The sequence below is a fragment of the Nelumbo nucifera genome, chromosome 4 (genome assembly GCF_055504915.1).
Source record: "Nelumbo nucifera cultivar China Antique chromosome 4, China Antique-T2T, whole genome shotgun sequence".
Classification (NCBI taxonomy): Eukaryota; Viridiplantae; Streptophyta; class Magnoliopsida; order Proteales; family Nelumbonaceae; genus Nelumbo; species Nelumbo nucifera.
In genome coordinates, this window is record NC_142652.1 from 12,291,597 (window position 1) to 12,304,895 (window position 13,299).

At 37.0% G+C, this 13,299-nt stretch overlaps 1 protein-coding gene across 13 annotated transcripts; it reads left to right on the forward strand.

Moving 5' to 3' along the window:
• The first annotated feature begins 5,893 nt into the window (after nucleotides 1-5,893).
• On the forward strand, nucleotides 5,894-12,140 carry LOC104607905 (putative alpha,alpha-trehalose-phosphate synthase [UDP-forming] 9). 13 transcript variants are annotated; one of them, XM_010273673.3, is made up of 5 exons: nucleotides 5,894-6,162; nucleotides 6,281-6,344; nucleotides 8,664-10,772; nucleotides 10,862-11,132; nucleotides 11,240-12,140. In XM_010273673.3, exons 3-5 carry the CDS (start codon nucleotides 8,788-8,790, stop codon nucleotides 11,561-11,563), a joined length of 2,580 nt encoding a protein of 859 aa, XP_010271975.1. In that variant the 5' UTR covers nucleotides 5,894-6,162; nucleotides 6,281-6,344; nucleotides 8,664-8,787; the 3' UTR covers nucleotides 11,564-12,140. The 13 variants fall into 13 exon arrangements, with proteins under 13 accessions (XP_010271975.1, XP_010271974.1, XP_088760352.1 ...); XM_010273672.3 differs by having other exon boundaries at nucleotides 5,926-6,209; XM_088904226.1 differs by having other exon boundaries at nucleotides 5,926-6,209; nucleotides 6,308-6,431.
• Nucleotides 12,141-13,299: the final 1,159 nt, after the last annotated feature.

The following is a 13,299-nucleotide window of genomic DNA, read 5'->3' on the forward strand; positions in this document are numbered from 1 at the left end:
GGATACACATCAGTCAACCGTTGGGGGAAACGGTTCATTGGCATTTCATGCATCAATGGGGTCCTGATTTTGGAGGCATGCCCAATTTTTTAATAATCGGCTGAACCAAACAACGAGATACATAGGCGTTTGTTGAAATGCCTATGTGGATCCAACGTGACACCGCTTTCTTGAAAAACGGCCACGGTTCCAAACATCCCCTAAGTGATCACGATGATGCATGAGATTAGAGCTGTAACCAGATGTGATTATTCAACTGCATCCACATTTAATCTGATTACCAAATCTTTGGATCCAAAGTTGGATTTAGATCAGATTCGGATTCAATCTGTATCCCATTTATTCTGTTCAAAACGATAAAGAAAAAAAAAATATATAAAAAATTACTTATTTTTAACTGATACCTGTATAATAAATGTATAGAATGTTAAGTTTATCAATTATTAAATTTTTATTGGGTTAAAATTTTAATCGGATCTAATGGGATTAAATTCACATCTGATCTGATTATTAATTGAATGTAAATTGTAACATTCAAATATGGGATAATCAAATTTGGAGTCTGAACTTTTGAAATCCATTAACAGTCCTACACCTTCATAGGGGTGTTCATATTTGGTTATAGAATTGATAATCAAACCAAGCCATATCAAGTAAGTTAATTCGCTTTGCTTTGTTCGGTTTGTTTGTTTGTTTTTTTTTTTTTTTAATTTCACTTTTCGATGTTTTGTTCAATTTAACAAAACTTATCAACCGAATCAAGAAATTCGGATGCTCATAATCAGTATTATATAGTGATTGAATTCGATTTAGCTCGATTCTAATGCTTAGTTTTGTTTGGTTCAATTTATTAAAATGGTCTAAGTGAAAAATATAGGCTATGTTTCATTTTCTAACTGAACCAAACAGAATCCAATGAACACCCTAATCCTCAATCATCTGATAAGGTTTGGTTAATTGAATCATGGGCCTATTTTTTAAATTGAACTGGTATTATTGATTTCTAGAAAATTGGTAATTAAAACTGAACCAAAGCCAATCGGTTAGCTGTTGGTTTTTTTTATTTTTTATATTTACAATATATTATAAAGATAGAAATATTTATAAAATATTATATTTTAAATAATAAATAGTATATTATATATTATACATAAATATAGATAAAATATATGAATATCGGTTAGTTTGGTTAACCGCTAGTTTTATAAATTTGTTAACTAAAACCAAACCGGTATCTTCAATTTTTTTTTAAATACCAAACCAAAATTGAACCGACCTGTTTGGTTAACTAGAATTTTTATTTGGTTTTGGTCAATTTTTCCATTTTTCTTGCTCACCTCTAACGGTTGATTTGTGCTCTGCCCACAAAACACGTTCCAACCTTCTACCAATTTAGTCTAACATGCATATCTTACCATGAAACTGGGACCCACTATAAAAGGGGGATGATGGGATCTGCTATGTATGAGATGTGCGGTGTGAGATCATACTGATAATTATGAAAAAAAGATATGGTATGAAAAGAGTTTTGACCAATTAAAATCCATCCATAAATTTTGATAAATAACACCTGATTGATTAAGCGTTTATGATTTCCGTTAATTGATCAGACATTTTTCCGATATCATATCTTTTCTATATCATAGTCGAACCCGATTCATTCATTTGGAGAGTGGAAAAATTGGAAGGGATCTGCATTATGACCTGAATGATAGCTGGAACTCGGACTGGGTCCACGCGGCGATACCATGCGAGTTACAGGTCAGGGATAGCTGATTAGGCAGATTAGCTGGACATCGAATCACATATATGCGCCATGTATGACGCATTCAACTGATCAGTTACTATTATTAATTAAACATTTTTGACTAATTAACTGCAAAACATGACATTCGAGATATTGTTGACATTTGACACTACAATTTTTTTAATAGCAATAAAAACATAAATTCTCGCTCTTGCTGCGTGCGAATGGGATAATTTAGAAGTTAGAACATTCTGGTGGGTGCGGGTCCCACAGTAACGTTTTGGATAGGATCATAGGACGTGGACGTCTGACGTCTTTCTTGATCGACCGATCTCAACCGTTTTTTTTTTTTTTAATTTAATCTCTTCACACGCCATCATGAAAACTGCAGCGAAACGCGGCGACCAGATCAAACGGGACCCACACGCCTACATTTCTCCCTCTCTCTCTCTCATACTCTTTTCTGTATCGAATCCACCACTGGGCACTGATCCACTTCCCCTTCCCGCATCAAAAAGCGAAACGTGTCTTTCGTCTTCTTCTGACTCGTGTACCACGTGGCTTCAAGCGACGAATTCGAATGTGGATTTATATCAATCAAATTGAGTTGGGGTCTCCTCCAAGGAAAAAAACCGTCCCAACAATATTTGTGTCCGCACTGGATGCCAGTCTGTAGTGACATATACGAGACAGACGTTATAAATGAATAAAAAAGGGAAAATCACCGATGAATACTTTGGTTTGAGTGACAATTTAGTCCTCATAATTTAGAATGCAACGATTTAGCATTCCAAGTGTAATAATCTAATATCTATCGTTAATGAATAATTAGATATATATATATATATATTTATTTAAGACTTTTGAAAATGTTAAAATTACCCTTAAAAAATTAAAACACCATTATTCTTTATTTTCTTTTTCAGAATATGAAACATAATTCAGGTTCTCCGTCACAAATACCCAAATGCAGTGTGAATATAGTAAATTAATCAGGAAAAATTCACACTACAACCAAGTTACTCATCAGTTGGTTCTAATAGCGCCGGAGGAGGTGTGGCCCGAAGGGACAATGGTAGCCATGACGGAGACTGCGGTAGTGGGTTCAGTGTCCATGGCAGATGGGGAAGGGAGATACGAGAGGATAGAATCATTGACGTTCTTGCCAAAAAATAGACACGTTTATAATGGTTCATCGTTTGATGAGTTCCTGACGGATCCCCCCCCCCTCCCTCTCGACGGATCATTCTTGCCTGTTGAGGGAATTCATGGCACTATGGTATGCTGGTGTTTGCATTATTCCAATTTACACAACTTATGATTCATTGTAAAAAGCTGTAAGTTTAACTTGTCAATGTGAAATGTGTCCATGAATTCTCTTTTTTGGTTTATTCAGTTGCATTTCCACATACATAAGATTCTGACATCATTATATATCTAAGTATTACTTGTCCTTTTTCTACTTCATCATCTTCAATGCTGATGGCTATCTTTTACAGACTCTAGAAGTTGTCCATGAACTTCAGAAACACTTCCAAAAACTTTCTTATATAATGGCCAGGCTCAATGCCTGGAATGCCAACATTGTTTTCAAAAGATGAGTCTGGGAATCAGCTGTCTGTGGTAAATAGTCTGAGGAGTGAGGTGTGGTCCATATTCTTTGAAAAGAAACGAATGGTTGGTTTTGATTTTAGTGGATGGTTGATAAGGAAAATTATATAGTATTTAAATGATATTTGTGTTTTTTCATATATTATTTAATGGCTGAATAATTATAGATATTAAATTATTATTTATATATCATTTTAAAGTTCGAAGACGAAATTATCACTCGAACTAAAATACAGAGTACTAATCGAAAATTTTCCCTAAAAATTGCAATTAAGAGAAAGAAGAAATCGTTCCACAGTTGCAATTGCACAGACGGTTTTTTATTAGCAAATCCGTAATGGACAGTTGCAGCTACCAAATTACGGACGTGCCATCGGCATCCTCAATTGCAACCGCAGAGGAGACGAGTGTGAAGAAGAAGAACCGTATAGATATAGATTAATACTCTGGCGGGTCAGAGCTGCGTCAGCTTCGTTAAGGGGTAAAGACGTAGACATGAAACCACTAGCCAGTACAGGCTGACGTGGTGGTATAGAGGATTCTGGATCAATAACATCCGCTTGAGTCTTGACGAAAAGGAAACAAACAGGCAGCAGCAGTTGAATACGAAACATCAAAACTAGTCTGGTCTTATTAGTCAACGTTGATACGTTCTATTTCTACCCACCCACCTCATGGCCCATGCCATGGGCAAACCTAAACCAATAAATATATTTGATAGGGGCCCACCCTTGATTCATCCAAAGAAGGCAATGGGATCATCATTGAGATCAGCTTGAATGCTTACAAACATCATGTTCATACCGTTCGTATAGCTTTTAAAGCCACGGAATATTTCTTTACTTGTATGCTTGATATTCTCAATCCAAGGTTGTAACTTGTAAGGGAGTGTGCGAAGGAATATAATTAGGATCTGTTGAACAGATCCGGGTATGAATTCGGTCTTACGAGCACCGAAGCCGATTGGTTGGTTGTGGAAGTTGGTGAGGCCGTATCTCGTTTGCAACATACGACAAATAAACTCCGTTTTCGTATTCGTATTTTGAAATATAAGGGGCAATATCTTAAAATTAGCTTAAAAGAGTGATGGTGATGACTTATGGATGACATGATGGGCGTGTATCGCTGCATATATGCTTTATCCATTTGTGATTTGTCATGGGGGATTAAGGAAAGGAACGCGTGGTGACGTGCAGTTTGGGTCGTGCACGCCCAGTTGTCAATCTCCACTCTCCGTCCCCACAATTGTATTAATTTGGAAAAAAAAAAAAAACAGAATCTTCTGTTTTTGAGGGGGATTTTTCGTAGAATGAATAAAACAAAGTTCCTCGGCCCAAAGTGTACCAAGCTTCTATCAGGGCATGTCAGTGCTTGCACCCTTCGAGTAGTCCTTACAATCTTGCATTGGAAATAAATAAATCATATAATTACAGAAATATTCTCAACACAAGGCTGTTAATCCACTTAGATTGGCCATCGTTTCCTGTTTCCCCCTCCAAACCACATTAGCTACATCGCGCTGCACTGAAACAATACATGAACCGACATCTTGGAGGGAGCACAATAATAAATCAACGGCCTTGATCGTTTTGTTTTACCCCTGCGCTAAGACACTGTATTAGCAAAAGTGAATTCTTGCCTCTATCCTTTAGGAGTTTAGCTTTAGTCAGTGCAAGATCCCGAATTTGCTCCTCACAGGTGTCTCATGTGCACATCCTACCTATTATGCATTAAGAACATCTCCAGTATTTATTAATTATTATTCACCGGAGATGCTGTTACCATTGAAATACCATTTGCATATGTCTATACTTAAATATTTTATTTTATGGGGAGAGGTTGTTCGAACGTATGAGCACTGATTTTCACTGACTGAGGCCATCTCACCCAATTGGTTACTTTGGAGAGGCTAACCTCTCCCAATTGGTTTTAAATGGTAGGTTTTCGTTGGCAATTTCTTTCAAAATTTTATTTCTAAAATAATATATATAATGACATCCAACCTTTTGGTTTTGGTGAACCAAACTATCTCATGATCCTATCCATATATAATTCATTTTTCTTTCCTTTAATTTTATCTTCACAACCGACAAAAAAGCACATATTAAATAATTATTACATTTACCTAATGAAATGTATCAAGCTCAAGTTGAAGATCCAGTTAAAAAAGCTCCACAATGTCCTCTGTATTAAAAACGTCGCTTAATAATAATAACAGAAATAATGATGTTATCATCAGGAAATATTTTCAATTCACCTCCCCTTTGGAAGACTCCTCGTAATTTCAATAAGTGGATAAATAATATAATAATTAAAAATATCAAAAAAGGTGTAATACCTAATAATCTTAACCAATCAATCGGTATCATCCAATCCAATTGACAATCAATCTTTATAATACCGAAATGTGTGATACCCTCAAAACTCAAAAGGATTAACCAATCAGAATCGCACGCTGCCACCTGTTAGAAAGAGGTAAACGTTGTAATCAAACAGTGGTTAAATCTAACCTAACTTGGGTTCGTTTCTTAACTTCGAGTTGTCTGATTAAACCAGCAGAAGAAAGGATGTCTACTTCGCTATTTGAAGTATTAAAATGACCAGAACCTCCGTGGCTGTGCTTTCTCGGTGGTTTTTGAACGACGGAAACTCTTGACATTCTCATCAAATTCCTGATAAACCTATCGCTCTTGATATCTGAAATTTTGTCCCTAACCTAACAGTTGAGTTTCTCTTGTTTATCTTCTTCATTTCTGTGACCTGTTGTCGATCGCTGCCGGGTCGCCGCGTTCTTCTTTTTCCCGGTTGGTTCTCTCAGTCTTGTTTGGAGTGCTTTCTATCGCTTTTCATGGTAAATTATATGGTTTGACTATGTTCTTCATTTTCGTCGTCTTATTTGGTTGAGTTTTGACGGTTTCGCAGAAACCTTCGTCGTGTCTTGATCACAAGACCCGTGGTTGGTTTCCTTTTTGAATGTTTGTTTCAGGTGAGAGCCGGACTTCCTTTCTTTTCCGGTTGAGATTTTGTGATCTAGAAGTTTGGCTGTTACTTGGAGCGCCCTTTTAAATTTCGAGTTCAGTTTCTTTCAAAACTTAATTGTGTTAGCATTTTTATAGTTCTTTGCTTTTCTCAGTTTATGGACTTAAGTTTAGACATAAATTTTCGATTTTTCTTCTTTCTCTTGGCGCGGAGAATTTGCTGCAAGATTTGGGTGTACTTTGTTCTCAAATTTATTAACGTGTAAGTATTCTTTGCCTGCTCCCAATCCTTGAAAATTTGACAGAAAGTGGAGAAAAAAATTCCTTCTCTTTTCTTCAGATCTCAGAAGCACAACAAATATCAGAGGTTAAGTAATTTTTGGAGTAACTAATCTCTCTGAAGCATATTGAGAGTTAATTCAAAGACAACGACGGGGATTATTTTTCTTATTCTCTCAGGAATTACTAGAAGGATCATAATATTTAATTGAACTAACATTAATGACTTGCGAAAGCAGAAATTCGAGTCTAGTGACATTGTTCATAAATAGGAAACACAGATACGGAGATAATTAAGGCATTTGCCCAAAAGTTAGGTCGTAATAATCGAGGATTTTCCCTCCTGTTAAAGTTGGTTGTGATATTTTCTTCTTCGTCAAAATAGATATCGTCTATTTGCTTGGGGTTTTAATTGTATTATAATCCCGAATTAATTCAAAAATATTTTCATGCGTGATAATATTTGAATGGATATTGCATTATAGGAAAACAATCAAGGAGAAAATAAAAATCTGGCACGATCTGCTTAGTTTTTTTTTTTTAGATCTTTTTGATAAGGCATACAATAGTACAATACCATTTGTAAGATGTTGGTTGAGAGAGTGTACATGCATATCAATGTATGTACTGTGTATGTTTCTTTTATCCATTTTATTCTGATTCTTTTAATGTTACATGTAACATTAGTTGTATTGGGTTGAAATCTGTCTGCCTTTCTATGATGTAAATGGTTTTGCAAAGTTAGGTCTATGAACACTTTACAATAGATATGGCACTGAACAGAATGACAGAGCAGCATTCATGTAGTTGATGCCATCTAGTTGGGACAAGGCTAGATGATGAGGAGGAGGACGATGATGAAATGTATGAATACTAAAAGAAATTGGTTTTGGTTAGTGAATCGGTGGATCTTTTTCTTTTTGTGCAAAGCTAATATTTGTTTTTCTTTAACATCAAAAGTAAGTTTTAGATTGTAGACCAAGAGTTGGCAAGTGGATCCAATCATTTATTGGTAGGCTATTTCTGTAGCAAAGGAAACTTTTAGTTTGTTTTTAGGATTTTCTACTTGCCTATTTCGCTGTGGCACTAAATATGTATAGTTATATACTGACAATGGTTTTCTTTACATATTATTGCTTTGTGAAATCATATATCTGTAAACTGTGTTACCCAGATAGAGCACACTTAAAACTGAAGTATCCAACATGATATTATTACTCTCATATAAGTTTCTGGGTACCTTAGTCTATAAAAACTTTCTCACTATTAGAAGATACAATTATATGCAACCGACAATCATTTTATATGTCACATGCTGCAGATGATATCTTACAGTTAAAGATGGATGCATCATTTTCTCTGCTAGATTGAAAACTTTCTTGTTGAACATGTGATTGTTTGCTAAAACTTTCTCACTATTAGAAGAGATAAGTAGAGAATGCTAACATACATGGATGAACAAGCTGTTGGATACAAAATTTGTGCTAAAAAGTGAAGTATCCAACATATTATGGTTCCCTTGTACAGGTATCCAGAATTATAGGTCTAATGCTAATAACATGCTTTTAGGCTATCGCCTTCAAATTCAATTATCTTACTTCATAGAAATGTTTTGTGTTTCATCTCGATATATCCCTATATTTTAGTTGTAAGAAGGTCTTGCCCTCTATGCAGTGGTATACATAATGAACAAGAGGTGTGTAAAATGATGCAGCAGTTTAAACAGTAGCAACTTAACTAGACTTCTGATGTCGATACAGTGGAGGTGATCAAGGTTTAAGAATCTATTTTTGAAAAAAAAAATAAAGGATTTAAGATTCTAGCAAACAAGGGATTAAATGCGTGTATTAGCCTAATGCATCAGATTGCACGGATGCTAGCTGCTCTTTGCCCTTGCATATAACAGATGCAAAGAGCAGCTAGCTACATTTTATTTATAACTAGTTCTATTTTGGATGATTGTGAAATATGTCAGGTGATAAATTCTGGGGTATGAGGTGGATGTACATTTAGCAATATGTTCATTTTTTCCCTTCAATGTTTTGCAGGTACTTATGACATATATACTCTGGGATATTTATCAAGATATTTCCTGCAGAAATTGGATTTTTTGTCATTAATTTAACTGTGCTTGTACCATTGTTTATCAACATAACTCTCCCTGTAACAATCATGGTATCAAGATCATGTGCCAATTTTTTGGACTTAGTTTCTGGGGACTTTCTGGATCTCTCTCAGACTCCAAGATCACTTCCACGGGTGTTGACTGCTCCTGAAATTATCTCTGATTTGGATGATAATGTTAATAAAGATGAAGATTCATATGTTACCCCATCTGTATGCCATGGGCGAAAAATTATTGTTGCAAACCTGCTCCCACTACATTCTCAGAGGGATACCAAAACGGGCAAGTGGTGCTTCAGTTTTGATGAGGATTCTATTCTGTTGCAACTAAAGGATGGTTTCTCATCTCAAGCTGAGGTTATTTATGTTGGCTCTCTGAAAGTTAACATAGATGCTAGTGAACAGGAAGAAGTTGCCCACAAGTTGCTGGAGGATTTCAATTGTGTTCCCACATTTCTTCCAACTAACCTTCAGAAGAAGTTTTACCATGGATTCTGTAAGCAACAACTGTGGCCTCTTTTTCATTATATGCTGCCTATTTGTCCGGATCATGGTGATCGCTTCAACCGATCACTTTGGCAGGCATATGTTTCTGCAAATAAGATATTTGCAGATAGGGTCATGGAAGTTATAAATCCAGATGATTATGTATGGATTCATGATTATCACCTTATGGTTCTTCCTACTTTCTTAAGGAAGCGGTTAAACCGAGTCAAGCTTGGTTTCTTTCTTCACAGTCCATTTCCTTCATCAGAAATCTATCGGACTCTGCCTGTTAGAGATGAAATATTGAGAGGATTGCTAAATTCAGATCTGATCGGTTTCCACACTTTTGATTATGCTCGGCACTTTCTTTCTTGTTGCAGTAGGATGTTGGGCATAGACTATGCATCTAAACGTGGGTACATTGGATTAGACTACTTTGGTCGCACGGTATACATTAAAATTCTGCCCGTTGGTATTCATATGGGTAGACTGGAATCTGTGCTAAATCGTCACTCTACTTCCATCAAAGTCAAAGAAATCCAAGAAAAGTTTCAAGGGAAAAAATTAATTCTTGGGGTAGATGACATGGACATATTTAAAGGTATCAGCCTGAAATTGTTGGCTGTGGAGCAGCTTCTTCAACAGCACCAGGAATTACAAGGCAGGCTAATCTTGGTTCAAATTGTGAATCCTGCAAGGAGTACAGGGAAAGATGTCCAGGAAGCAGAAAGAGAAACATACTTGATAGCCAGAAGGATCAACGAAACTTTTGGTTCACCAGGCCATGATCCAGTTATCTTAATTGACCATCCTGTTCGAAATTATGAAAAGATTGCCTTTTATGCTGTGGCGGAATGTTGCATTGTAAATTCTGTGAGGGATGGAATGAACCTAGTTCCATACAATTACGTAGTTTGTAGGCAGGGAACTCAGCATATGAACGAAGCTTTGGGTGTGGCAGTGGAAACGCCTCGTACAAGTATGCTTGTTGTCTCTGAGTTTATTGGTTGCTCACCATCTCTAAGTGGGGCAATCAGGGTCAACCCATGGGATGTTGATGCTGTAGCTGATGCATTGAACATGGCCATCACCATGCCTGATGCTGAGAAGAAATTACGACATGAGAAACACTATCGTTATGTTAGCTCTCATGACATTGCTTATTGGGTCCGCAGCTTTATGCAGGATTTGGAGAGAGCATGCAGGGATCACTACAATAAACGGTGCTGGGGAATTGGTTTTGGCTTGGGTTTCAGAGTTGTTGCTCTTTCTCCATGTTTCAGGAAGTTGTCTGTTGACCATATTGCCTCTGCATACAAGAGAACCAATACAAGGGCAATATTTCTGGACTATGATGGTACTATTGTGCCTCATGCATCTATTAACAAAACTCCAAGCACTGATGTCATCTTAATTCTCAATAACCTGTGCAATGATCCTAAGAACACTGTGTTTATTGTTAGTGGTAGAGGGCGGAGTTCTTTGAGTGAGTGGTTTGCCTCTTGTGAAATGCTGGGAATAGCTGCTGAACATGGGTATTTCATTAGGTATTAACCTATGCCTCAGAATTTTGAGCTTAGCATTTAAATGTTTTCTGTATCTATACAAACTCATAGTTGCACCCATTTAATTGCAGGTGGAAAACATCCTCTGATTGGGAATCCAGTCCATTAGCTTCTTTTGATTGGAAACAAATTGTAGAACCTGTCATGAGACTTTATACAGAAACAACTGATGGCTCCTATATAGAGTCAAAGGAAAGTGCACTGGTTTGGCACCATCAAGATGCAGACCCTGACTTTGGATCCTGCCAGGCATTGGAACTGTTGGATCACCTAGAAAGTGTACTTGCAAATGAGCCAGTTGCTGTTAAGAGAGGGTATCAGATTGTTGAAGTTAAGCCACAGGTATGGATGTACCAATGTACCTCACCTCATTTAACTGCTATTCTTCTTCTATTGGCTTGTAGGTCTTTTGTAGCTAAGGTCCTGACAACTTGCTTCATAACCTGCAGGGAGCAAGTAAAGGGTTGGTTGCAGAGAAGATCCTATCTGCAATGGTCAGTAGTGGTGAGCCACCAGACTTTGTCATGTGCATTGGTGATGATAGATCTGATGAGGACATGTTTGAGAGCATATCAAGTACAGTTTCTAGTCCATTGTTGCCTGCAGTTCCAGAAATCTTTGCATGCACCGTGGGGCAAAAGCCTAGCAAAGCTAAGTACTACCTGGATGACACAGTGGATGTTGTGAGGTTGCTTCAAGGACTAGGTACTGCTTCAAATCTTAAGCCAAGAAATATTGACCAAATTCATGTTTCCTTCGACGGTTTAGTTTGAGTTGAACAGGGAGTCCCATTATTTTGTGCATCAAGATGAGCAGAAGCGGAATGGTTTGAATGTGGGTTGGCAGGGTCACCAATTATGTACATATTTTTGATTGGTTACAAATTGTACATTGAGTACGTTGTTTGCCAGTATGATGCTGGAGAGATTCTCTGCCAAGAAAAGAATCAGTATAAAAGATTCAGCTGGTAAGGTAGTGTGATATATATATATTTGAGATCCCGCGAGTGCAGTTTCAGCATTGTGAGGAGGCTAGAGGTATCTTTCGCTCCTGAGGGTTGTTCTGCTAGACTTGGATCTTTTTATGGCTTTGCAAATAGATGAATGGTGGATGTATCAGCATGATGGGAGAGTTAAATTTTTAGAATTTAATGACGGGAAGTGATGGGCAGCAGCAGGTATTTTGGGTGTCACTGAAAGTATCTTGTAATCCGGTGCCATTTGATCTGGAGTTTTAGATGTTAATAGTAACTGTTCTTGCTAATCACGAGGCACCATTGATTTGTATAGTTAACTGTATTCACAGAAACTCAAACTGTCTTTATGTTAAACGTCCTAGATCCTCACAAAATGCTTTACTGATCTCTCTCTCTCTCTCTCTCTCTCTCTTCAGTGCTAGTATGCAGCACATAACATGTAATCCTTGCAAGGAAAAATGATTACTTAGCTTCGATCCTTATAATGAGTTTTTTATTAAACACTCAAACATTCCCTGAATTTTGACCTCTCCAAAAGAAAAGTCTGAATCGGGATCTGCGATCTGGTCCCAACAACCATTCCCTTTCGGTTGTTACTAGTCTGAACTCTACAACTCCAATTTCCTGGCGTGCCAATCACCTCTTTTTTTTTTGAAATTCAGGCTTTGAGGAAGTTTCAATGGCTTCTTTTTGTTTTTGTAAATAGACAAGTAAATATTTCTGTGCATAGGTTTGCTCAAATTTCTAAACATGTTGATGAGGACTTCTTTAGGTTTAACCATCAGCCTATCTGGCTGCCTTCTGTATCTAACTTTATACAGTTTACTTCTTAATATGCCCTAAGACAGTAGAGACTATGAGAGACGGTTAGTCTCTATGAAGATTTTGGCCTTACGACTTGGGATACGAGGAGCAAAGGAGCTGAACTCCCTGTCTAGAAAAGGAGTTTCATATGTTTCATGTACGCAGACCTGGTCTACACGCCCTTCTTTTCTTCATGATTGGATGGTTCAAGATTTTAATCAGAGCACATGATCAATGAAATTGCCTCATTAACCTTCTAAGAAAAAAAGAGCCCGGATCTCTTGCAGTAAAAAAGCTATGTGCACATGGCATCTGGCCATGCATTCATAGGGAGATGTTTCAAATGTACAAATAGAGGATGTTTCTACTTTCAAAGTATTGCAGAGTTTTTGCTTCTCTTTCCATGCGTTTCTTAACAACCAAACGTACCATTAAGCTATGTTTGATTTAAAGGAAAATGTAAGGAAAAGAAGGAAAATGATTTTGTGTTTTTCTCTACTTTTTCTTTCAAACCAAACATAGCCTTAGGGAATCCTGATTATGTGCAACTCTTTTGAAGTGGCGTTACGTGATGAGGACAGAGGAGATGTATTCGGGAAGAAAAATGTTTTGCCAACTGTGATGTGATAACGTCGATGCGCTGGGCAATTCATCCTCTATTGTTATTTGTTAATGGGCCGAGTCGGAAACGTAATTAAAGTGATTCTGATGCACAGGTAGCCCAATGAT